Raw genomic sequence first — 26,600 nt, 5'->3', positions numbered from 1 at the left:
GTATCTTTTATCAAAATAGTTTTTGAACTGCGAGTTTTTGCACAAAAGTTTCTTTTTCTGTTACTGTGTCATAAATATGGTCACAGGATGGATTCAGAGAGAACTTGAACCTGCTCCTGAGGGAACGTCCTCAAACTACAGTGTCTTTCTGGCACTTAGCAGGTACCTAAAAAAAAATTAAAAAAATAAAACAAAAAAAAGCCTAAACTTTGAGCAAAAGCAGCAAAAAATGTGAAAAAGATGAAAACAACTTTAATATTTGGTGTCCTGGTATTTTCTTAAAGACTAAATCGTGTCTCTAGCTGAAAGTACACAGCATCAGCCTAAGTTCAAAGTGAAGCCAGTTTAATACGTACACCACCCTCTTTTCCAAATATGGTAAAAAATTTGATGCTCATTTTTTTTACTGATGGTTTCGAACTGAAATGTTAAAATATTTTGGTGTACTCCAAACGATGAGGAGAAGTTCTGTTTATTAATGGAAGGAGGAATAGCAACATGAAGGTCAGCGTAAACAAACCTGTTTATTACAGAAACATCACAAACTGAGCTTTACAACAGAAACATCACCGTGAGCGTAGAAAACGTACTCTGGAAATCTCAAACAGCAGCACAAATACGTGTGAAAACAAAGAGTGGGAGGAATAAATCTTTAGAAAATAGACTGTCCCTTTAGCTTCATTTACAATATCTCAAAATATTTCATGGAAAGTCGGCGTGAAAGTGATTATTGTTGAGTGTGTCTGTGGACACGAGCGTCCCGGGTTGTGGACCTCCCTGTGCGTCCTCATGCTTCATTTCCAAGGCTGTTAAAACTGAGTCTGATTCTTTGTTGGCATTCAGAGGCTGGAAAACCCTCATTCAAATATGAACACATGATGGAGGCTCAAGACTTTTGCACTGTGTGTGTGTGTGTGTGTGTGTGTGTCAGCATTTTTCTTATGGTGCCATAAAACTTCTTTGCTATGTGGAAGTAAACGTGCTTTCATCCGAAGAGTAAAAAGGTTTCTTCGTCACTCCAACACTGGGAGAATGTTTCCTGCTCTCATTGTTTGTGATCAAAGATTCACATCAAACTGCAGCGAGCACTTTGAACTTTGAACTTTGAAAAATCACAAAATGATCCGCAAACGGAAAAACGGGACCCTGAAACCGGGACACTCGTGTCGAGGTAACCACACCTGGAGACAAAGAGACAGCAGTGTTTGCTCTGTGTTTCTACTGTGTGCACATACAGCAGTCATATTAGAATAAGCCTTTTTCCTGCCCACTCTGGAAATGTGGGATGTGACAAGTTTTATGACAAATAAGCTCAAATTTGCAGTTTTCTGTTCACGACCCACCAGTCAAGCATAACACACCACAGAAACACGATAATCATCGAGCAGGTACGAAGGAGCCGGGTGTGTTTTTCTACAAGCACAGAAATCTAATGACTACAGCTTAAAAGCAGAAGTCAGCCAATCAGAATAAGACGTAACTCTGAATCATACAAAGCTACCCTCTAAAGAAAATCCAGAGCTGGATGAGACACTTGGATGAATGATGGGAAGAAATCGGCTTATTTTGGACTTTTCTTCATCTTCATGAACACAGAGGAAACGCCGCTGAGCTCGGAGGGCTTTGCGGTTCAGTTACAGACATGTCTGTGGTCAGAGGTATCTTTCTGGTCAGTTGCTATGACGGTTTCACGAGAAGGAATTTAGTTTTTAAAACCCACATTTCCACATAAATACACGAGTTTGTGTCGGTCGTGTCTCTGTGGCGTTGAGCAGACGAGCAGCTCTCCGTTCTTCTGAACACATCGTTGCGTTTTTCTGTTTCCCAGAAGCAGCACATCAGCACCAAGGCCCCTTTAGAAAGCGGGTGAATGGGAGGAGGTGGTTAGCGGTAGAAAAGTAAGGCGCTGGCGGCTAAACGGACTGCAGGAGGAGGGACGGGAGGATTATTCCTCCATTTTACTGCTTTTATCAGAGATTAAAGAAAGTCTGAGGATTAACTGAGCACAGCTCAGGTCAAAGGCCGACCTCCAGTCAGAGACCCGCCATCAGTCACCATCTGCAGCTGCAGGGATCTGAACCGGCAACCTCTCAGTCAGAATGTTGGTGTTCACATTACTCTGCTTTACCTGAACTGCTGGCAGCCTTCTTCCACCAGCTGACTCCAGGTCTGTGGAGCTTTTTCACAGTATTTGTTTTTTATGAACACAGACGGATTAACCTGCAGATCATTTTCTATACGTGCATATTAAAAACACAGCTGACAGCCCGACCCACGGCCCTTTCTTTACTGAGTTTATCAAAAAGGTTTAAAAAAGTGTGAGGAAACAGCCAATGAGAATGAGAATGACAGTTTTTAATTTACTGACACGTGACAAAGAAAACTAACGACTCAGACAAACATTTTCCTCGGATTAAAAGTGTCTAATTCCTCATTTTGCTTTAAATTCCAGTCTTAAAATGACATTTATCCTCTTTCATACTAAAACGTTACAGCAGAAATAAACATGTTCACATGCCTCACCTCTATGGACATGTAGATAGTTTTCACCAACTCCTTCAGTGCACAGAGATTATTGAAATAAGTCAAATTCACCTTGAATAATATTTCCTGAATATTTTTGGTCTGTTGGCAACAAGGTTAGACTCATTTTCCGCTCTGTCCTATAATCACTGGATGATTTCTTTGTTATATGTGATACTAAAGCAAATATCTTTACATTCTCCACTTCCTTTCAACAAAAAAGCCAAAACAATAAATAATCTGCACATTAACCAATAAAGAAGCCACGGCTGAACTCTGCATGTTCAGAATCTCTCTGTAAACAACTAATCAGACGTGAACGTTATCAGAGCGTTTCCTGAACCATTAACTGTGAATGTCGTAACAGTCGTGGTGTATTTGGCCTCTGCTGGTGAAGAACGTAAACTCAGTCTGATAGCACCAGAACTGCAGAGCAGAATATTGTGAACACGCCGGCCTGACAGGAAGCCGATTAACCCGACGCAGGAAGAGGGAGCCGCTTCGGCAGAGAGAAGTGTTTGTTTCCACCAATGAGGACCGAGTCCTCGGGAGTTTAATCTCTAACCAGGCCAGACGTCCTGGCTGCGGTCGAACCAGCAGATCCGACCGTTCCTCCATCGAGGAGAGTGTTGGAGGCTCGAGGTGACGCCCTCGCTTCCAGACAGGTAACCAAAGGACATTCTGCCCCACGTCCATCGTTAGCTGACCACAGAGGTCAAAGGGCTGCTGCTGACTGTTTGAGCCGACTCCTCGAACGACTCCAACCGAGGCTGTCAGCAGGTGCACTCTGCACCTCCTTAACTCCTCCCTCGGCAGGAGGCTCCCCTCGGCTCCGTCAGCACATGGAGATGGTGACGTTGATCCCCAGGTTACCATTGTCAGCGAACAGATGGGCGATGGAGGTGTCGAAGACCAGGCAGTCACTGTTCATGATGGCGGCGGCCACGCCATCGTGGATGGAGCGCGGCGTGGCCTCCCAGGTGAGCCGGCGCCGGTTGCCGTTTAGCTCCAGGCGATAAGCGAAGTTTTCGGCCTGCTTACGGGTGCCGATGAGCAGCACGACAGCAAAGAACTGCTGGTGACCTTCATACTTCTCCTGCTTCTCCAGCACCAGCATGAAGTGGTGGCTGAAACATGACTGCATCATCACCCAGTCGACGGCGCCCGGCAGATTGATGTCCGTCGCCAGGAAAACGATGTCCTCCCCCTGCAGCACGGAAACAAGTACCGATTAGGAAGAACTCAACGTTTTCACACTTCACACCTGCAATCATGAGGAAAACAAGCTGAAGAACCAAGAAGTGCTGTGGTGTCAGAGACGTGAGCAGAAAAGGTGAAACGTTCACTTACACGAACGTCACACAGTTAAGGACACTTGTGATCCCGTTTCTACACAGTGCCGTGTTTCTCTGTTTCGCTGCTGAGGATTCCTTAATAATTTACATTGTTTGTCTCAGCAGCTTGTAGACCTGATGTGTAGGATGTCCTGAAATCTCTCCTAGCTGCGTTCCAACTACATCCTGCATGTTCAGTTGGTGAGTAGTTAAATCTGCTGGTTACTTCAAACGGCGCTTTTGTTTGATTCAGAGGTTCCACTGATACTGAATGCAGGGCCTTACACTGGTTAACGGTTGGAACGCTGACATGACAGCTCGACATTCATTGTGGATGCATTGTGTTAAAGCCCCAAAGTGCAGAAACAGTCAGAAGGACAGGCTGCAAACAAAGATGGTTCCCACTTTGCCCGTGTTTCTACCCCATACTGTGTGTCTGTAGAATCAAAGTTTGGATCTTGACCTGCAGCGTGGTGATGGACTTGTGAGCGTGCATGAGGTGAGGCATGACGGCCTCCAGTGAGCCATGCCACTTGCAGGTGGCTCCTGGGCACGGGCAGGTGTACGGCCTGAACTCGCACACCTCCTCGTGATCGGGCTTCTCGCTGTGGTGAAGAGACAGCGGGCAGCCGGCTGACGAATACTGCAGGGAGGACACACAACACAGTTAGAGGCACGCTCGACCTGAAACATCAGCTGCTGAAGGAAAGTCGCATCTCACATGAATATTACATCAAGGAAATTGACCCTTTTCTCTCACCGACAATCTACTTGAACTAATGTGGAAGTGCCTTAAACTTGCATTCTTTTCAATGTTGTAACATGACGGGGAAAATGACCCTTGGCCATGACCTCTGTTACCGCTTTGATGAGTTCATGGACTCACTCAGATCATACTTAATAAAAGTCCATTAAGAGTCAAAGACTGGTTATGCTCACTGGCTAACGTACAGTTTTTCTGCCATCGTACGGTTTCTTGTTGAGATCCGGCCCTCGCCATCCAGGTTCAGCGTAAACACTCATCTTAAGGAAGTAACAACATTTATACTTTCTACAGTTAAAACTACGCTGTGTGCTTAAAACAGAATAAACACAGAAAAGTTGTAATATTTTTAGTCATTGTTAGTTTGGTTCGTTTTAAAAACTAAACTGAAACATTGTTATGTTAGTCCAGGTCCAACACAAACCACTTTTCATTTCAACGGTTCATTGATGCTTCTGTACTGATGTTTTGCCATTTCCACATTTTCCCTCCTGATAAATGTCTGAACTGTTGCCTCGGCTCAGAGGACATTAAATGAGGAGTAATTTAAATTTTCTGGATGAATTAAGAAGCTGGGATATAAAGACAGCCGATGGCTGCTGCCTTTATGCAGACAGGAGTGCGTTACTGTAATGGCTGCAGCTGTCTCCTTCATTTTCTGAAACGCTGAAGGTCACAGCGGTGAGACTCTCCCTCCCTCATCCCGTTTCATCTCCAACAACAGACTGACTACAGACAGACGGAGCTTATAGCGGGGCATGAAGGGGGGGGAGTGATGAGGAAGGCAGTAAATGAGGTATGAAAACAGCGAGGCGGTGAGGAGCTCAGGGAGACGGGAAGGCTCTCGGGGGAAGCGGACGATGTCGTTAGCGATGCCGTTTGAACATCGCCCCCTGGTTTCGGCGTGCTGGGAGAGCATCCATAAACATGAGGGGAGACACATCCAGACAAGAACGGCGTGTTCAGAAGATGACTGCTGATTGGGTGGTTTGACACCGGAACACCACACAGTACACGCTCTGCACCCAGCTGTCACAGCACATCATCGAGATATGGATCCATTATTTATACATCAAATATATGCAGGAGAGTAGCTTTGAACAGAAAACAGGATCCCAGATGCAGAACGGACATCTGTGCCATGTCTCTGATGTTCAATGTCATATCTTTCCCAGTCTTACTAACGCGGTGCTGGAATGGGGCAGACATGTGCCCCGAAGATTTTTAAACTTCAGGAAGCACCTCTCAGGTCTCATTGGCCACTTTGTTCAGCTAAAGCATGATCTCATTTTAAGATTCTTCAAACTTAGAGGAACTATGGAAAAAGGTCTCAAAGTCTTGGAGATAGTCCACTCTTCTTAAGCTCAACTTCTACATCGGTGTAGCCTACACAAGGTTCAACTGTAGCACTTACATTACATTCATACTATACATTAGTCAGTTCAAACTGATCCATTCTGCCGATCAAGGTGAAAAATGGTGACAGAAGCAGCTGGAAATGTGAGGAAATAATCACAGTAATTGTGGGCTGTGCCAACATGACATTAGCTGTACTGAGAGTGCAAGTCAGGTTATGGAGTAAGCTCTGCGTAAGGGTTTCAGGATATGGTAAATGGCCTGTATTTATATAGCGCTTTACACATCCAGTCATCCACCCATTCACACACACAGTCACACACTGGTGATGGCAGCTACATTGTAGCCACAGCCACCCTGGGGCGCACTGACAGAGGCGAGGCTGCCGGACACTGGCGCCACCGGGCCCTCTGACCACCACCAGTATGCAACGGGTGAAGTGTCTTGCCCAAGGACACAACGACCGAGACTGTCCAAGCCGGGGCTCGAACCGGCAACCTTCCGATTACAAGGCGAACTCCCAACTCTTGAGCCACGATCGCCACCAGGATACTCCGTAGACTCAACACAAAAGTACAAAGTAAAGTATGACTGAGTGTTTCTCTAGGACTTAAGAACCATCAGTACGTTCACACCAAACACAAAGTTTTTCTTGAACTTTATGTTCTGCTCCTCCTCTTCCCATCAGCTGGGCAATTTTTCTGTGTCCATCATGAATGAATATGTTCACACAAGCAAGAACTGGTCTGTTTTTCAGGGACTTTGGTTTTTAGCAGAGATGGCACGATACCACTTTTTCATGTCCGATACCGATATGAATCTGATATAGTGTGTTTTTAATATCTTGCTGCATTTTGTATAAGTTCATACTCAAGTTTTAAAAAACAAAACATTAAAGCTATTCTGTTATACCTGTATGTAAAAAAAAAAAAACTTTGGGTGTAAGATTCAGATAATTATTTATTAAAAGCTCGACATGACAGAATAAGAAAGAAAAGTATGTCTTTGTGCCCCCCTTTCCCTGTTCATGCCGTATCGGCCCCCCTGGCTAAACTTTGCTAGATCCGCCCCTGCACAGTTACCAGCGTCAGCTACGTAGAAAAAGATCCTCGAGTAGAAAGTAATAATAAATAAATTCTAACAACAGCTGATCAAGCTTAAACGTGCAGCTGTTGTTCAGCCGCTGGTTTCCTCTTTCTGGTGCAAAGTGGGCCAAAAGCAAACCAGAGAGATGGACTCGCGACAGAAAAGCCGATCAGCTGATCGTTAAGCAGTTTCATGATTGAAGTAGCAGCAGCAGAGAGAGAGGCAGTCGCTCCATATATCGCTTGTTAAGCTTAACGCAGGAATGCTTTACAAACACTCAGAGATGAACTTACACACTTGCTTTACTTCTCTGGGATCACTTCCTCGGAGATGAAATGCTGGTTTGGTAGCGACACTCCGAATGCTCAACCAGGTCTCGCACGCCACAGCCGCTCTATCACGTGACCACACTGCTCCGACGTGCTACGGTTATGAGCCGAGTTACGCCATGTCACAAGTTTTGTGAGGTGCTTTGATGATATTTAATGGATCGGATTACATTTTTTATTTCTCTCCGATATCGATCCAGTAATTTAGGTCAGTATCGGACCGATACGTGATATCGGATCGGTCCGTCTCTAGTTTTTAGTAGAGATGGACCGATCCGATATTACGTATCGGTATCGGTCCGATACTCACCTAAATTACTGGATCGATATCGGAGAGAAATAAAAAATGTAATCCGATCCATTAAATATCATCAAAGCACCTCACAAAACTTGCAACGCGCCGTAACTCGCCTCAGAACGTTAGCACTCGGAGCAGTATGCATCACGTGATAGAGCGGCTGTGGCATGCAGGACCTGTCGGTGGTCTGGATAGCATGTGGAGCTTCGCTAGCAACCCGGCATTTCATCTCCGACAAAGTTATCCCGAGAGAAGTAAAGCAAGTGTGTAAGTCCATCTCTGAATGTTTGTAAAGCATTCCTGCGTTAAGCTTAACAAGCAATATATGGAGCGACTGCCTCTTCTTGCTGCTACTTCAATCATGAAACTGCTTAACGATCAGCTGATCGGCTTTTCTGTCGTGAGTCCGTGTCTCTGGTTTGTTTTTGGCCCACTTTGCAACAGAAAGAGGAAACCAGCGGCTAAACAACAGCAGCACGTTTAAGCTTGATCAGCTGTTGTTAGAATTTATTTAATATTACTTTCTACACCAGGATCTTTTTCTACGTAGCTGACGCTGGTAACTGTGCAGGGGCGGATCTAGCAAAGTTTAGCCAGGGGGGCCGATAGGGCATTAACAGGGAAAAGGGGGCACAAAGACATACTTTTCTTTCTTATTCTCATTTAAAATGTCGAGCTTTTAATAAATAATTATCTGACACCCAAAGTTTTAATTTGATGTAAAATGAATAGAAGTCAATTACTGTATATAGTAACTATTAAGTCTAATATATATACCCTAGTAAGCTATAGTACTTTTTACTTTGGGAAGGTACCATCTGTGCAGTCTGCAATTTTGTTGAAGAAAGATGTTGAATCTATTTAATATTTCTTGAAAAATAATTGATTTCTGTGCATTTTTTTTTCACACTGCATCAAATTAAGGTTGATTACGTCGATTAAGCATCATGAGGTGGAGCATGAGGGGTGGTTCCCTATTTTTTATTTATTTATTTTTGTTGTTGCTGGGAGTTGGAACCCTATTAGTTAGGTTGCTTAATATTTACGCTAAGTACTCTTTAAAATACCAGAATAGGGAGGATGGTGTAGGCTTAAGTTTATTAGATTGATCAGTATTGCTGAACTATGAAATATTTTTTTTGCATACAGGTATAACAGAATAGCTTTAGTGTAGTTGTTGTTTTAAACTTGAGTATGAACTTGCAGACTTGCAAATTGCAGCAAGATATTTTAAAAAACTGTTTTGTTGATTAAAAAACACTATATCGGATTCATATCGGTATCGGCAGATATCCAAATTTATGATATCGTATCGGACATAAAAAAGTGGTATCGTGCCATCTCTAGTTTTTAGTTCCTTCCTCAGTCTCTAGACTTCATTTAGACTCCTGCAGCAAATCTAAATCCAACTCACGCATTAACCACAAAACCCTTTTAACTCCCACACAGCAACGTTTCACGCCATCCAAGTTGCCGTGGTATGTGTCGGCCTAATGTGTAGTCAGATGCACATCAGGTTATGTAAAAGGTTTTAGGTTAGGGTTAAACTGGGGTTCTGGTTATGGTGTAAGCCATAAACCCGACGCAGAAGTACAATTCAAGTTTAGGAGTAACTGATATTTAGTGTTGGAGTTCCATCCATCCTTTTTTTCCCGCTTATCTGGGGCCAGGTCACCGGGGCAGCGGTCCAAGCAGGGAAGCCTCCTCCAGCGAGTCCTGGCTCTGCCTGACAGTCGATTTAGAAATTAGCTAATTTTTCTAACAGTCGTTAAAACTCTTGTTAAGTTATGAGTCACGCACAGCTCAGAGCTGGAGGTCAAGGAGGAATGCAGAGCAACCGGTGAATTAACAGCTTCACGTTCACGCTTTGCTACATTGGGAATGAGGTGGGTTGAGTTTGGCGTGGGGAGTTTCAAGCTTGTTTTGGATCTCTGGTCCTCGAGTGGAGCAGGTCTGCTGTGGCTGAGAGAGCTGAGAAAATGAAACGGACCAAACTCACAGCTCTGATCATGTTGTCCTCAGTGTCAGTGACACGCCAAACACCAGCATTCCCACTGATTCAATGCAACTGGTGTAAATGCAAAAGAAAAAAAGCTTCTGAAGCTTTGCTGTTCTTGAAGGATGGGGAGCAGGTCGTTACCCTCAGGACGCTCAGAGAACTCTTTGGTGATAAAGTGGAACATATTTAGCCTCCTGAGCTTCAGCCGCTACAGTCTCCACCCAACGAAACATTCTCACGCCAAACAAGACGCTGTGATTTCTGCTAATGTGTGCTTATAATACAGTGAGGATAAAATGTCTGACAGCAGATCTGCCTTTGTTGAAGCTCATTATTGAGGCATTCTGGCCAGTGTAGTAATCATTTAAGCTGTAAAGCATCACTCTGCTGCCTAAACACAATAAACAAACCTCAAACACGCTCTGTTAATAAAATAGGATATAACCGGTTTTGGCTAAGCCTGAAGAACTGCTGTCAAAGACTGAGCGTTATCTCAGTCGGCAGCACGATAAGTAGATTAACGTCTGGAAGGCGACTGCTGGAGAGGGTCTGGCTGTCAGGATGGATAAGGAGCACACCTACACATCTGCAGGAGGAGAAAACAGGATGATCATCCATTTATTCACTAATGTATAACACGAACCACTTCCTGTTTGTGTTAACACAGATCTGGTGAAACACTTGTCTACTACAACAGGCAGCACAACCTGCTGCGAGGTCAGGAGACAGCATCAGACTCATGACCAGGAGTCCAGTTCAAGCCTGTGAGGACTAGAGCTCCTCTTTCCAGTAACCGATGACTAACCAGCAAACTGACAGTTTCACTCAGTTTCTCAACTAAGTCCAGGCTTTAAACAAAAGCTCTCAATGAAATGAGACTTTTCAGACAAATTCAACCAGATCTGGCTCGTTAGCTTCCTTCAGACTCCCATTTCTGAGAGACAATCTGCGTAACGTAGTTTGAATTTTCCCCCCAACTGAAGGTTATACTGAAGCCTCCTATGGATGTTTCTGGGGTATCCAGGTTACCTGGATCTAAACTGAGAGCAGATGATAAATTAACCAGTGATAAACTTAAATATGCTATGATGGGTTGACCAGTTGGCGAAGAATATGCCGACTAGCCACTTCCTGTGGGTAACACTATTACAGCATCCCATTTGTTCATAGAGCTTTTAGTAACTTGAGAGTTTGGGTGTATGGATGTCATCTCAATGCAACCCCACCAAAGAGACAGTTCAACTCTAGAGACAATCGATAACCAAGGGACACAAAATAGCCTCGACAGCATTAATGATCAGAATAATGTAGCAGGCATGAAGCCACTGCAGGCGAAGTCCTCGATCGCTGCTCAGCAGGAGCTTTACTCAGTGATTAAATATTTACGATCTGCGGGTCAAAACACAGCAGCGGCTTCCTGGAAAGGGCAGCAGACACAAAGGCCACATTAACCGACTTCTATTCATTAAAGCAAACTGCTGGTTCAGATGTAACAAGCGCAGCTCTCTGAATTATTAACTTGTAAGCTAATTTATAAACTTACATGAGTTGTTCTTCATTTGTCCTGGGTTTAGATTATTTATTTGGAATGATTACTTAGTTGAAATTGTGATTTATTAACTACAACCTATAAAAAATAAAATAAAAATTGTAATATGAATATTCATCTGTTGTCCAAAACCCAGAAAACATGTCCACCACCTTCTGAAGCCAAAACGCAGATATCAGCAGAACTAGGGCTGCTCGATTATGGCAAAAATGATAATCACGTTTATTTTCACTGAAATTGAGATCTCGATTATTTGACGATATTTATTTAACAATAACAATGTGTTGGATAATGACTTTAAAGATTGTCAAAAAATAATATAAAATAGTGTGCAAATACTGATAACAGTGCAAATGTTTGCAATATAAAAAATAAATGAAAAATGAGTTCTGACTGTGCGAGCCCATAATGTTTCCACACCACTGAAGTTTTTTTTACCTCTCTTTTCAACCAACAGCAGTCACTCTCCTCTCCAAATAACTTCTGCTTAGCTTTCCGAACTCCCTCGGGTCCTCTTAATCAGCGGTCCCCAACCCCCGGGCCTCGGACCGGTACCGGTCCGAGAGTCGTTTGGTATGAGAGAGTTGAGGCTCAAGTGTGAAATGTATAGTTTTCAGGGTTTTTATCGGTTTTCAGTGTTATTTTGTTATCGTTTTTATCGTTTACTCGGTTTTCCTGGGTCTTTTCACGTGTGTTATGAATAAATCTTCTTTTTTTTTGGTACCGGTACTAGTTTTATTTTGTTGTATTTATCCGCGACACCTTAAAGGCCGGTCTGTGAAAATATTGCTGGGCATAAACCGGTCCGTGGCGCAAAAAAGGTTGGAGACCGCTGCTCTTAATTGTTGTGACACGTGTTCGAAATGCAGAGAGGTGCGCTCGATTTGCCACACGGAGCAGCGCGAGAGTAAACCACGAGGGAGGGGCTAATAATCGGCTCAGTCATTTTTAATGATCGTTGAAAGCCCAGATCGTAATCGTGATTAAAATTCGATTAATTGAGCAGCCCTAAGCAGAACTAAAAAGAACGACCTGATTTCCATGATCAATTTTCAGGACTCGATTTAGAACAGGTCAGAACATTTTGTCACTTTGTGCCAAACACACAGCAGGCAGGAATCCTCTTATCCAGATTGTTTTAGCAGAGGATTTAGAACAAAACCTGTGCAGCGTCTCATCAGGACTCCGACGGCACAACCTGCTGTCAGGAAACACCTCGCAGTCCTGACCAACACAGGCTGAACATCTCTGCATTAGTCTGCTGTGAATCTGATGAATCAACATCTGTCATGTACAGGAAAACCAAAACTGTAGAGTAAACTGTTGAATTTAAAAGCATGACAGTACTGAGAGTTACGGGCAAACCAAATGTATGCAGGGTTTTCTCACAGAGGAAGCATGGATGATGAAAAACCTGTTGGTCGAAGCACAAACCCCGTGGAACACCACAGACAACTTGTGTGTGAAGCAGATAAATAGATGTGATTCAAACCAGCACATTTCCTTTAAAGCCAACATGTGCTCAGGTAGCTGCAGTGAAAAGCTGCACTGTAAATATAAGTGTCTCATTATGTTCGATGAATTTCATCTTTGAGGTCTTAAAGTATTTTTTTTTTATTTGCTGAGTCATGTTTTGATTATGAGTCAGCCATAAAAGAGAAAACCAGCTCTGTGCAGCCGAGGTATCAAACTCCACCCTCGACCATCAAGGCTGGTTTTTAGGGTAGCTAAATCTTCACATCCATTAACCTCATTTCATCATCGATCTCAGTCAAACTTACTGGACCCATTTGTTCCTAATAAAAACCCGACTGCAGAGGAGGGAGGTTTCTTTACCCCCAACTCGTTTAGCAGCACGTCTCGCTCAGCCTCTCTGATCCTTTCAGCCTGATTGGTATTGATCGTGCTGGGCTCAGCTGAGTGCTTTCCTGGCTGTGCTGCTGCTTCAGCCGGCGCAGATCTGATGAATCTGTTCTGTTGGGATTGGTGAGACGATGAAGGGCGCTGTGGTTCAGGATAATGGTTTTGGTATTCCTGCCGGCTGTTCACCACCTGCCTGAGGATGCTGCTTGTGATTACAGACACATATGTGCACAGTGAACGGCATCTGAATACGAGCTGGGACTCTGGTTCGCTTAACCAACTCTGGATTTGTCATTCGCCTCACAAAGGTGGCTTTTGTCTCTCCATTTCAACAAAGCCTATTTTTAGACCCCTTTATTCTTTTTTATTTTTAGTCATCTCTTCAAGGAGCCTGACAAGCTTATCAAACTCTGCACATATCTTAGAAGTTATGAAAATGTGTATACCTCAGTGATTATCTCTATGAGAGATGCAGCCACATCCTAAGACATTGATAAAGCCTCCTAAAGCAGTCATGCTCAAACATTGTAAACCCACAGCACACCTGCAGTCAAGAAGAGACCCTTTCACCTTATTATTAGACTAAGACATACGCCATAGCACCTTTGCTCTACCGACACTTCTCACAGCCGCAACTTTGCAGTAAGCTAAAGCACATCAACTAACCTCCATTGCCTTATCAGATACTTTCAGACAGTCTTCCTGCCTCTGGTTGAAAGAAGTGTTTCTTTAGTTCACTTGCGGTTTAGATTTAGTCGAATGAAGCAGTTGGTCTGTAGGCCGATGTAACCGCCAGTACGCTGCAGAATCAGATGATGCTCGTGGTCTTTTCAAGACCTTGTGAGGAAAAAACGATGCGACTGGTATGGTATTAGCTCTGACATGAAAAGGTGCACCTCTGCAGATGCGTTAATTGCCAAAGACATATTCAACTGATGTTGCAGCGAGGCCCCAGTCCTTTGGATGAACACCAGCTTCACCCTTTGCATTGCAGCTGGTATTTCCCGCTTATACTCTGCGACCATGATCAGTGAAGCAACACATGAACTGGACCTCACAGTTCAAGGCGGAAAGACGCAAGACTGCAACAAAAAGGACGACCAACACCACAGGATCCAACCACCGAGCGAGGAAATTCGTGCAGACGCAGCTCAGCGATACCGGCGAGAACTGTTGCAATCCGGCTTCACGTGCAGCACAACTTTACAGTAAGCTTTTAAAAAGCTCTGGTGTACACGACAGTCCATAAGCTCAGTGTTGGTTCATTCCCTACTTTGTTTAGTGTAACAAACGCTCGCTCAGAGGACATTGTTCAGATTTTGTCTCTAGTATAGTCAGATGTTTACGACGTGAAAGACACATGGACACGCATCACTGCAACTTGTAGATCGAGCTTCTCTTTCAGCCATCTTGCCTCAAACTGAACTACGTGAGGTGCATTTGATTCATAACAAGACTCAACAAACGTTTCAAGGAAGTGTAAAGTTTTTGTGCTCTTTAAAACATGACACATGTTACATTATGTTATGGAGTTCCACAGGGTTCAGTGCTAGGACCAATTCTGTTTACATTATACATGCTTCCCTTAGGCAGTATCATTAGAAGACATAGCATACATTTACACTGCTATGCAGATGACACCCAGCTCTATCTGTCCATGAAGCCAGATAACACACACCAATGAGTTAAACTGCAGGAATGTCTTAAAGACATAAAGACCTGGATGGCCGCTAACTTTCTGCTTCTTAATTCAGATAAAACTGAGGTTATTGTACTCGGCCCTGAAAAGCTTAGAAATATGGTATCTAACCAGATTCGTACTCTGGATGGCATTACCTTGGCCTCCAGTAACACTGTGAGGAACCTTGGAGTCATTTTTGACCAGGACATGTCCTTCAACGCACATATTAAACAAATATGTAAGACTGCTTTCTTCCATTTGTGCAACATCTCTAAAATTAGAAATATCCTGTCTCAGAGTGACGCTGAAAAACTAGTTCATGCATTTATTACTTCCAGGCTGGACGACTGTAATTCATTATTATCAGGAAGTCCTAAAAACTCCCTGAAAAGCCTTCAGCTGATCCAAAATGCTGCAGCAAGAGTCCTGACAGGGACTAGAAAGAGAGAGCAGATTTCTCCTGTTTTGGCTTCCTGTTAAATCCAGAATTCAAAATCCTGCTCCTCACATACAAGGTCTTAAATAATCAGGCCCCATCTTATCTTAATGACCTTGTAGTACCATATCACCCTATTAGAGCACTTCGCTCTCGCTCTGCAGGCCTACTTGTTGTTCCTAGAGTATTTAAAAGTAGAATGGGAGGCAGAGCCTTCAGTTTTCAGGCCCGTCTTCTGTGGAACCAGCTTCCAGTTTGGATTCAGGAGACAGACACTATCTCTACTTTCAAGATTAGGCTTCAAACTTTCCTTTTTGCTAAAGCATATAGTTAGGGCCGGACCAGGTGACCCTGAATCCTCCCTTAGTTATGCTGCAATAGATGTAGGCTGCCGGGGATTCCCATGATGCATTGAGTTTTTCTTTTCCAGTCACCTTTCTCACTCACTATGTGTTAACAGACCTCTCTGCATTGAATCATATCTGTTATTAATCTCTGTCTCTCTTCCACAGCATGTCTTTATCCTGTCTTCCTTCTCTCACCCCAACCAATCACAGCAGATGGCCACGCCCCTCCCTGAGCCTGGTTATGTCGGAGGTTTCTTCCTGTTTAAAGGGAGTTTTTCCTTCCCACTGTCGCCAAAGTGCTGCTCATAGGGGCTCATATGATTGTTGAGTTTTTCTCTGTATCTATTATTGTGCGATCTACTGTACGATATGAAGCGCCTTGAGGCGACCGCTGTTGTGATTTGGCGCTGTATAAATAAAATTGAATTGAATTATGTCTGGGCATCCATAAACAAAATGTGATGATGTGTTTTAAAATTAAAATAAACTGAAAATCTGTCTTGACGCAGCCGTACGTTAAAGCTCGCCAGCATCATTCAGGACTCACCTGACTGCCCGGCAGGGGTTTGGTGCGTCCGACAGGTCGACGGGCTCTGTCCCTGACCTCTGACCCATGCTGCTGCTGCTGTACGGTGTTAGCAGTCAGCCCTGCAGCACTAGCTGAACCAACCCCATGGCGGTGATGCCAGCCCAGAAGGCAGCGCCAGTGAGCCAACTCTCTGAGCAGAGGTAGGCAGGAGGCTGGGCACAGCATCGGCACAGGCTAGAGCTGCAACAATTTTACTGATTAGTCGACTCTAGTAACTGTTTTTGATCTTTTCAGCTCATATTTCCAGGTTTCTTTGGTCTTCTGTGAAAGACAAGTGAGTATTTTCTGGTTCTGTTGGGTGGACAAAACAAGACATTTGAACTCATCACTATGGACAATGACGAAAGCTGACTCCTGCTGAAGCCGACAGCTCACCAGCATAAAAGTCTCTCACTCTTTTAAACACTACAAGTCAGAATCAAAACTTTAGTTAAAGTTTTTCTGCACATGCTCCATGTGTGCAATTCCTTTCTTTGAAATTTGTCCTGGAAACTCAGAGGCTCCAACTCTAAATTTAACTTTGATTTCTCAAGTCTTTTGTCCCTTTGGGCTCACCATACTGAACCAGACAAAACAAGCAGCAGCTGTTCAGACAGACTGCAGAGCCACGTGGAGATCATATAGCAGAGTGATCAGAAGTTCACAGGAGGACAGAGACCGGACGAGCGTCTGACCATGTTTGGTTTCTGTTTAACTCACCAAGTCAGACGATTGGCCTCAGTCTGCTTTAGTGTGAGCTCTCAGATTTACTGCAAGAGTCTTGAAAACAAACACAATGAGTTTGGTTTGAATACATGCTTACAGTACAGGAGCACCTTTATAGTCACACCAAGTATCCAAAACCATAGTAAAGCTATTAATCAGTACATTTTCTAACAGAATGGTGCGTTTAGAAAGAAAAAAAAAAAAAAAAGACCTCTTCTGTTTTCATGATCAACTTCAAAGGACCATGAAATAAAACCAAGCTGATGGGTTCAAACATCTTGCTTATTCTTCTCAGTAAAAGATTTCAAAGTATGAAACAAAGAACACACATTAATTATCAACAACGTTGATAAATGAAACAACCTCATGTTAGTTGGATTAAATAATGGGGACATTTTTTTTAATACAAATATTTTTCTAATTGTCCACAAATCTCATGTTCAGACTCAAACCCTCACCTGTGACTGTAAAGTGTGCTTCAGCATCCTTTGGTTTGGGAGGCTGCTTCCATGGTTTTGTTCTCACTGTGAGGAATCTGTGTGGAAACCGGCGCCTGAGCAGCGTTAGCCTTCACCGCACGCACCATGTGAGTTTATAGAGCCATATTGCTATTTAAAATAAAAATCTGAGTGATTTTCAGTGATGATGGCTGTTTTTGTTGTGATTTATCAAAGAACAAAAAGAAATGACATGGTCTGTGAATATAAGGCCAGATACACATCAGCCACTGCCAGCAGTAAATTAGCAAAAATCACAGCGACAGGCCGGCTATAGCGATGCTGCTGATCTCGATAGACTATAGAAATAAACACATACAAAGAGCCTGCTGCAGAAACACTTTAGGTCTTTATTGCTAACTGCATTAAGTTTCCTGACAGGTGGACGATGAGACAGGTGCTAGCTGCTGCTAGGCTTCACCTCAGCTAACTGCAGAATCCTTGGACTGGATCTCTGTGCTGTGTGAGTCTATTTGAGCATTTTTAATGCAATGATCCAATAACAGGCCCGTGTGAGGCTAATTCTACTAGATATGGTAGCAAGTAACAATAGTTATATTGTTACTTGCTACAGTTATTTGATATTATATTTTGCACTATCCTACTGTATACTTGTATTCTATTGTACATATTGTATATCTTATTCCTCTGCTGCATTGAGCATGTGTATGACAAAAGAATTTCCCTCGGGATAAATAAAGTTCTTCTTATCTTAAATTCTACAGTATCTGAGCATTAATTAGCAGGTATCCTGTGTCTGTGAGGCACCATTACAGCCAGGCTAGCTAACGTTAGTTGCTAACGTAACACCCTGTTGTCCAAATACAGTCCAACATGGCAGCAGCCAAAACACCAACACCGAGACCAACAAACCAACACTCTTTCTTTTTATATTAGAGTCAGTTAGGCACCGTTTTCATTTACTGAAAACTCTTCATACACTTTTAAATTTATAACTTTTTTAATGTTTTTGTGGTGAAATCGTAGCACACTGTGACTCAAAACACAGGTTTAGTGTTTAGTTTGAGAGGGTATGAACATGAGCTTTGTTGGCAGAAAGAATAAAATGTTTTATATTATTTTTAATTATTAAATAAAAGAACTTGTAAATATTTTAAAATAAAAATGTTTGCTGTCCAACGTCACACGTCAGCTACCCCCCAATTTGTTTAAGCAGCGCCACCCTGTGGTTCAGTGTGAATGTTTATTCTAATTGTTAATTAATCTGCCAATTATTTTCACGTTTCATCGTCTGGGTTTAAACTGCCCAAAGACACTCAGTGATTTTACAGCATTTTTGAATGAAGCGTTTTCTTTGCTGCAGTGATTAACACATTCACTGTGCACGCCAGTTTGAGACCCGGACACAAATACAAGATCCGGGTCACGAGAGTACTCCGAGTGCTGGTCCCAAGTCCGGATCAAGTGGAGGAAGATCCAAACCAAAACATGTGGGGGCCATTTAAGAAACACCGGAGCAGCCAAAAGAGACTTACGTGCTCGCTGTTTTCCATCTAATGTAGATGAAATTGATTCAGTTTAGTTTTATTTATGTTTTATTTATTATTATATGCCGATTCACACTAACAGCCACCTCAGTGTAACGCTTAATTCAACTGTTTTTGCTGTAAATTTGTTTTTTTAAATCTGTGAAAACACCGAGCCTCCGAGTCAAACCACAAATGCTGTACAAACAACATAAAACAGTGAAACGTCTCTAACATGGGAGGAAGTAGAAATAGAAATATTTTTCATTGGCTTTTTTTGGCTTGAAGAGCAACAAGCAGTAACACAATCGACAATCAAATACTCATTGTTGCTGCTTCACTGTACACATTTATTATCATTTTAATTAATGAGGAAATTAACTGGCAGATTAATCAGACCCACAGCTGCACCACCAACATGAATCAGGTAATCGATTACTTTGACAAACAAAAACATTTTCATACGTTGTTCTGATCAACAGCATTCGTCTCCAGTTCAGGCGGTAAAACATCAACATCGGTTCGAACCAACCTGATGACTCAAATCAATCGATAATCGATCGGTAAACGTACCAGAACCTGTCGGATCAAACAGACGCAGCCGTAATGCAGCTGAACCTCGCTCGCCCGCTCTCTCTCTCCTGCTGCAGCAGCAGAAAAGAAAACACGGGCAGCTGTTTTCTTCTTCTGTGGTGACGAAAAAACAAAACGCGCAGGGCCTAAACACACGCACACACACACGCACACACACTGAGTGTGCTGTGTGGCGTCCGTCTGACTGACCGGCGGTGAATAACACCGACACACACTCGATCACTGTTTCTGGTTTTTAGTGAATGTCTCTCGAAGCTCTCCCTCTCACTGTCTGAGCAGCAGAAAAACGTGCGTCCTCCAACCGACACTGAGACACTGCAGCGTGTGCGCGCACACAACACACGCACACACACACAGTGGGGGCGGGGAAACATGAGAGAGAGAGAGAATAAAAGGGGAGTATCGCTTAACCGAGTGCCATCCTCCTCCTCCAAGCATCTGTCAGCACTGCTCTGCATGCACAGTGTGTGTGTGTGTGTGTGTGTGTGTGTGTGTGTGTGTGTGTGTGTGTGTGTGTGTGTGTGTGTGTGTGTGTGACCAAACACAGGACCTCTGTCTTCACTCTTTTGTTTTGTTGTGAATATAGAAATAAAATAATTTCTATTCAATTTTATTTCTTTTGCAACATATTGGTAAAAAGGGTAAATGGCCTGTATTTGTATAGCGCTTTACACATGCAGTCATCCACCCATTCACACACTGGTGACACAGTGTGTGACCAATACAACAACAATTTCCTCAAGGTGCTTTATACTGTGAGGTAAAGCCCTTACAGTAATACAAAGAAAGTAGAGATAGTGTCTGTCTCCTGAATCCAAACTGGAAGCTGGTTCCACAGAAGAGGGGCCTGAAAACTGAATCCCCATGAATTACAGTCGTCCAGCCTGGAAGTAATAAATGCATGAACTAGTTTTTCAGCGTCACTCTGAGACAGGATATTTCTAACTTTAGAGATGTTGCACAAATGGAAGAAAGCAGTCTTACATATTTGTTTAATATGTGCGTTGAAGGACATGTCCTGGTCAAAAATGACTCCAAGGTTCCTCACAGTGTTACTGGAGGCCAAGGTAATGCCATCCAGAGTAAGAATCTGCTTAGATACCATATTTGTAAGCTTTTCAGGGCCGAGTACAATAACCTCAGTTTGATCTGAATTAAGAAGCAGAAAGTTAGCGGCCATCCAGGTCTTTATGTCTTTAAGACATTCCTGCAGTTTAACTCATTGGTGTGTGTTATCTGGCTTCATGGACAGATAGAGCTGGGTGTCATCTGCATAGCAGTGTAAATGTATAATGTAAACAGACTTGGTCCTAGCAAAAATCCACGACACTTCAGGCAAAACCTGACTGATTTTATTACTTGATGTGCCTGAAGTCTGTTCCTGGTGTCTGCCTCCTCACTGACAGCTCTTTAAAACAAATTCAATGCAAAATGCTGTTTGCTGGATTCACATCCACAAAGAAAACCACTACAAAGCGCTGATTCACTCCTGACATCTGTAATCATTCTGAATACAAAGCCTTCTCAGATTTGTTCATCTTGCACCACTGTCAGATCAACTGTAGAAGCTTTAAAAACATGAAAATTAAAGCTTTTTTCCAAAAGTCTATAAAAATGTCCATGTGCCAGTAAAACTGACCTGACAGGTTTCAGGTAGGACGGTAAAATTATTGCCAAGATTAAATAACGTCTACATCATCACACCATCTTGTTTTCAGCAGCACAAAAGCTCTGCATCAAAGCGCAGAGCAAACGTCAGAGTGCTGATATACTGGCTCACACTAAACGTAAAGCCTCAAAGACACACAGTAAAGATTGATGTTTATGCCTCAGTTTAGATTGTGTATTTATCTTGTTGTATTTCAAGGAGTTACACAGAACTTCCTCCTGTTTGTCCAACGACTGAATGTTGCCAAATACGTTCTTCACACACAACCACCTCCTGGAGAAATCAGCAGCTTACCTCCTACCAGTCACCAGTAAAAATGAGGGAAATATATATTTAATGGCAGCTGGCATCCTTGTACACGCAATGCTGCCATCTTCTGTTTCAGTCCGTTATTACACTCTTAAATCCTGCTACTTATTCCTGCGTCTTTTGTGATCTTACAAAGCTTCAAACGACGCGTCGACTATTAAATCAGTCGTCGACGATTTTGATAGTCGACGTAATCGTGGCAGCCCTATTTGAAAACCATGGCACACAGTATATCAGCAGAAATGTGCATGACTAGCTTGACAGTTGATCCTTGCTGCTCTCTGCAGTTGCTTAAATACAATAAAGTTCCTACTCATCAAACCAGTGTTTTAGTATTTTGTAATAAAGCTACTGTGTTAGTGTACAGTGTTAATACTGGGACTGATCGATCTGCTTGTGTACTCACAAGCGCGGCGCAAATTTTGGGTTCTTCGCTCTAGTTAGCGTTGACGCAGCGCATGCCACATCCGATTTGTAAAGACAACTTACTGCTAAAGAGAGACAGATGGCAAAGTGGGCAGTACATCAGTTTAACATTAACTCGTTGCTGCAGCACTAAAGTGATCCCACATCTGAAAAAGCATGCGGGGCTGCTCGTGTGTTGAATTTATGGCAGTGAGGTGCAGGCCTTATCATTTGCTGCAGGAGTTCAGAATCATCGTTATTGTGGCAGTGTACATTCCTCCTGACGCTAATGCTAAGGAGGCGCTATGGGAGCTGTACGAGGCCGTCAGGGACCTGCAATCTCTCCACCCCGAGGGCTTTTTCATTATCACTGGGGACTTCAACCAAGCAAACCAAGGACATCAAGCTCAAAGAAAGTCAGTGATCTCTTTGCCTGGTCAGGAGATTCTCAGCGAATGTGGCGGGACATCCAAACACCTCTCAACCAGACGCAGTTAACACATTCGATGCCAGGTTTGGGACTCAAAACAATGAGCCAGCATGGAAAACCAGCCCCTCGCCAGACAACCAAGTGCTGTCCCTGTCCACGGCCCGAGTGAAAGGACTCTCGCTAAAGTCAACCCACACAAAGCTGCTGGACCAGATAATATACCCGAACGTGTGCTCAGAGCCTGTGCTGACCAGCTGACCGATGTCCTAGGACAGCGGTCTCCAACCTTTTTTGCACCACGGACCGGTTTATGCCCGACATTATTTTCACGGACCGGCCTTTAAGGTGTCGCGGATAAATACAACAAAATGAAACTAGTACCGGTACTGAAAAAAAGAAGATTTATTCATAACACACGTGAAAAGACCCAGAAAAACCGAGTAAACGATAAAAACAATAACAAAATAACACTGAAACCGATAAAAACCCTGAAAACCAGACATTTCACACCTGAGCCTCAACTCTCGTGGCCCGGTACCAAACGACCCACGGACCGGTACCGGTCGAAGGCCCGGGGGTTGGGGACCGCTGTCCTAGCAGACGTCATCAACATGTCCCTGAGCCAAGCTGTTGTGCCACAGTGCTTTAACCCCCCCCCCCCAATCAGACCTGTGCCAAAGACAGCTACAGCCTCGGAGCTCAAATACTACTGCCCAGAAGCACTTACTCCAATCATCACAAAGTGCTTCGAGCAACTAGTCCTGAGTTACATCAAGAAGCAGCTCCCCCCCAAACTGGACCCACTACAGTTTGCATATCACGATCAATGGGTGATGCGATCTCATTGGCACTCTGCCTAGCTCTATCACACCTGGATCAACGCAACGCCCACATAAGAATGCTGTTCACTGATTTCAGCTCAGCATTCAACACCATCATCCCCCAACAGCTGATCAGCAAGCTGGACCTGCTCGGACTCAACACCTCCACCTGCAAATGGATCCTGGACATTCTCACTGATAGACAGTACAGGTTGGAAATATAAGATCCAACACCATCACACTGAGCATAGACGCCCTCCACCCCCCAGGGATGTGTGCTGAGCCCACTAATCACGCTGCTGACCCACGACTGCACCTCCAGCTCCAACACAATCCAAATGATCAAGTCTCCAGATGACACCCCAGTGGTGGGACTCATCAGGGACGATGATGATGCTGCATACAGAGAGGATGTGCAACGGCACTTTGGTGCAAGGACAATAATCTATGTCTCAATGTTGACTTTAGGAAGACCAAGGCTGTCCATCTCCAGCTCAGCATTGCTGGTGTCGCAGTAGAGAGTGAAGAGCACCAGATTCTTCAGTGTTTGCATCACAGAGGACCAGCAACACCAAATCGGTGACAAAAAGAGCTCAGCAGCGACTGCACTTCCTGAGACGACTAAGGAAGGTTTTGCCTCCCCAAACCCATCCTTAACACCTTCCACAGAGGCACCATGGAGAGCATCCTAACCAGCGGCATCACAGTCTGGTATGGAAACTGCCACAGTCTGACTGCAGAGCGCATTATTGGCAGCTCTGTACCCAGACTACAGGATGTTTACACCTCATGCTGCTATTCAGAAAGCCAATAGCATCACTGTCACGACTTAGCTAACATAAACTAATGTTAGTCTGTTAGCCACAACCAGCCAACCAACCACATGACGTCACATTCTGTACGGACAGAAGATGGCACCAAACATCTTTTTAAAACTTTAAGCACTTATTCCTTAAATCCGGCTTCACAGACAGTGTAATATATGTCAGGTGTGAGAGCAGGACTTAGTGGTGTAAATCAGCCATTATATGTAGAGTTTCATGTCCTCTCTACCTCAGCAAGGCTGCAGTTCTTCCTCCTACTGTAGAGAACAGCTCAGTAAATATTGGGTCCTACGTAGAATTTTCGGGCTTTTCAAAACACAAACCTCCCCTGAAAAAACCCAAAACATCTGTGACCAAATGATTTGTATGGCTGACATCTACACCAGCCTGCAGACACTTACCAAGAAGCATTAGACGAGGAAGATCATCACAACAGAAACAAAAAACATATTTTAACAGCAACAGTGAAACAAATGAGCATGAGCCTGCTGTCTGCAGGAGGTATAACGACACAACATGATTACAGGGCAGCAGGACGTGTACGAGTGGTGAGGAGATTCTCGTGGGTTGAAATCTAAATGATGACGAAACGCTCGTCGACCAGCCAAATTTTATGCATGATCTTCACTTACAGCTTCAATAAACTCAAATTAAGCTGAATTTAATGTTTTCTCCCCTAAACTCTTGGGGACATATTCTGTTGAGGTCACATGCACTGCATGAAAACACCACCAGAGGGCAGTCTGTCCTGTAACCAGCCTGCTGAGCTGAGCGAGCTGTGAAACATCTACTTTCAGTTTGTATCAAGTCTTTCTGTACTATGCAGGTTGGAAACTGTGTCCATATCAGACCTCCTCTTCCTCCTCAGGGTCAGAGTCAGGACTCAGTTTTCAGCCGCCGACACACAATTCAACTTTAATGTGCGTGTAATGGAACCAGAGCCGCCGCTCCAATCAGTCGACACGCTGCGAGGCCAAAGGTATGTGGACAGCTGCACACTTGTTGGACATGTTATTTAAAACCTGGTCACGATTCTCACTCTACAGTCACTTTGGTATGCAGGAGATTAAAACACCAGTCATCCATTTTTATCTGCAGGTTTTAGACAAACAGAGGAAACAATCAGCAGAGTGACGAGTCCTGATTAATCAGTGGACTCATCACTGCTGGCTGAACTATGTTTATTACAGTTACTGAACTAAACACAGACTCTGGACTTTCCTGGTTGTATTACTCTGACAGAGTATTAGGGCCACGTAAAGAAAATAAAAATCATTGATATTTTTGAGAATAAAACCAAATGATATTGCGAATGTGTACTTTAAAATGTGTTTTAGTTCCTTTAGGACATGAACACAGTGCAGTGGGAGGCATAAGGACACTGAAAAGAAAGGAAAGACCAATCAAACAAAAGAACAAACACACAATCGTGGAAGCGTTGGCCAAATTTGTACAAAATGAAATGGCAATGAACAAATGCCAGGATATCGATGATTACACCTGCAACAAAGAGGATGGACGTTATCACAAGATATGATAGGAAGATGTTTCAAAGCAAACAAATCCTCTACAAAATAACTAATTTGACTTTTTTCTTGAGATTTTGGTTTTATTCTCAAATTGATCAATCATATTTTTTCTTAATGTCGTCCTAATACTCTTTCTATATTACATAATGAACTCTGTGACATGACTTTCCTTCACTGATTGCACGCAGTGAACTAAGCAGTGATGCTTCAACGTCCGATTATTACTACAGGCAGTGAACTCAGCACGGAAAAAATAAATAAATAAATCCCAATTTTCTGGAGTAACCTTTGACCTTTAACTCCGTTGACTGTGTGTCAGACGTTTTCTTGGAAAATCAATCGAAATTCTAGTTTGGCTCTGATGACGTCACGTGACAGGTGTGCGTGGAGGAAGTTGTGCACAAACTGAAGTGAAGAGAGTTGTGATGTAGTGTGTGAGTATCAGCTGGGCCGGTTTGTGTCTGTGGGTCTACCTTGCAGGGGAACGGCAGTGTGGAGGCCACCTTCTCCATGGCCAGGTTCCGGATGCTCGGGGTGAGCGGGCCTCGGCAGGTCGGGCAGCAGCTCAGCTTCTGACGACACTGGTTACAGACCAGGTGACCCGCCTGGCACTGCAGGATAGGCGGCAGGACGTAGTCGAAGCATACCGGGCACTCGAATAGCGCCGTGAGCTCCGAGGATTGTCCGACGAGGCCGGTAGCCGGCATGGACACGGTGGAGGAAGGGGGAGCAGACCCCGACCCGGCCACGGAGCTCACGCCGGCGGCCGCTGCGGCAACAGAGGCGCCTGCCGTTCCCCCGTGCTTCCCTCCGCCTGCTTTCCCGGCCCCGAGTCCCCCACCTCCGGCTGAAGATGGACGACTCATAGCTTCCAGCTGCGGTCCCGTTCCTGAGAGCTGCCGAACAGGCGGTACCGTCATCTACTGTTTACTACCGGACGTCCCTCGAGGCCCCCGGAGACACAACATGGCGGCTGCTAGTTTGTATCGCCTGTCGGCTCCTGCCATTGGCCGCTACGTCAAAGATTGACAAGCCGCTCGGCCAATCAGAGAGTGGAGTCGTGTTCGGCTTGAAAGCAAAAGAAAAACAAACAGCGTCGCATAAAAGAACAAATATATACAATAGAACAGGAGAGAATATTGGAAACTTATTTAATTATAAATATTAAAAAAATGAA

The 26,600-nt window shown here is 43.8% G+C and overlaps 1 protein-coding gene across 1 annotated transcript; it reads right to left on the bottom strand.

Annotated features, from left to right (window-relative positions):
* Window positions 1-504: 504 nt before the first annotated feature.
* LOC113017341 (E3 ubiquitin-protein ligase Siah2-like) lies at window positions 505-26,600 on the bottom strand. The gene is made up of 3 exons (XM_026160498.1): window positions 25,897-26,600; window positions 4,321-4,500; window positions 505-3,730 (listed from the first exon to the last, which is right to left on the bottom strand). Exons 1-3 carry the CDS (start codon window positions 26,341-26,343, stop codon window positions 3,359-3,361), a joined length of 999 nt encoding a protein of 332 aa, XP_026016283.1. The 5' UTR covers window positions 26,344-26,600; the 3' UTR covers window positions 505-3,358.

Source organism: Astatotilapia calliptera, unplaced genomic scaffold (assembly GCF_900246225.1).
Source record: "Astatotilapia calliptera unplaced genomic scaffold, fAstCal1.2 U_scaffold_107, whole genome shotgun sequence".
Lineage (NCBI taxonomy): Eukaryota > Metazoa > Chordata > Actinopteri > Cichliformes > Cichlidae > Astatotilapia > Astatotilapia calliptera.
The sequence above is the reverse complement of the archived record's forward strand: the minus strand, read 5'-3'. Positions and strand labels throughout refer to the sequence as shown.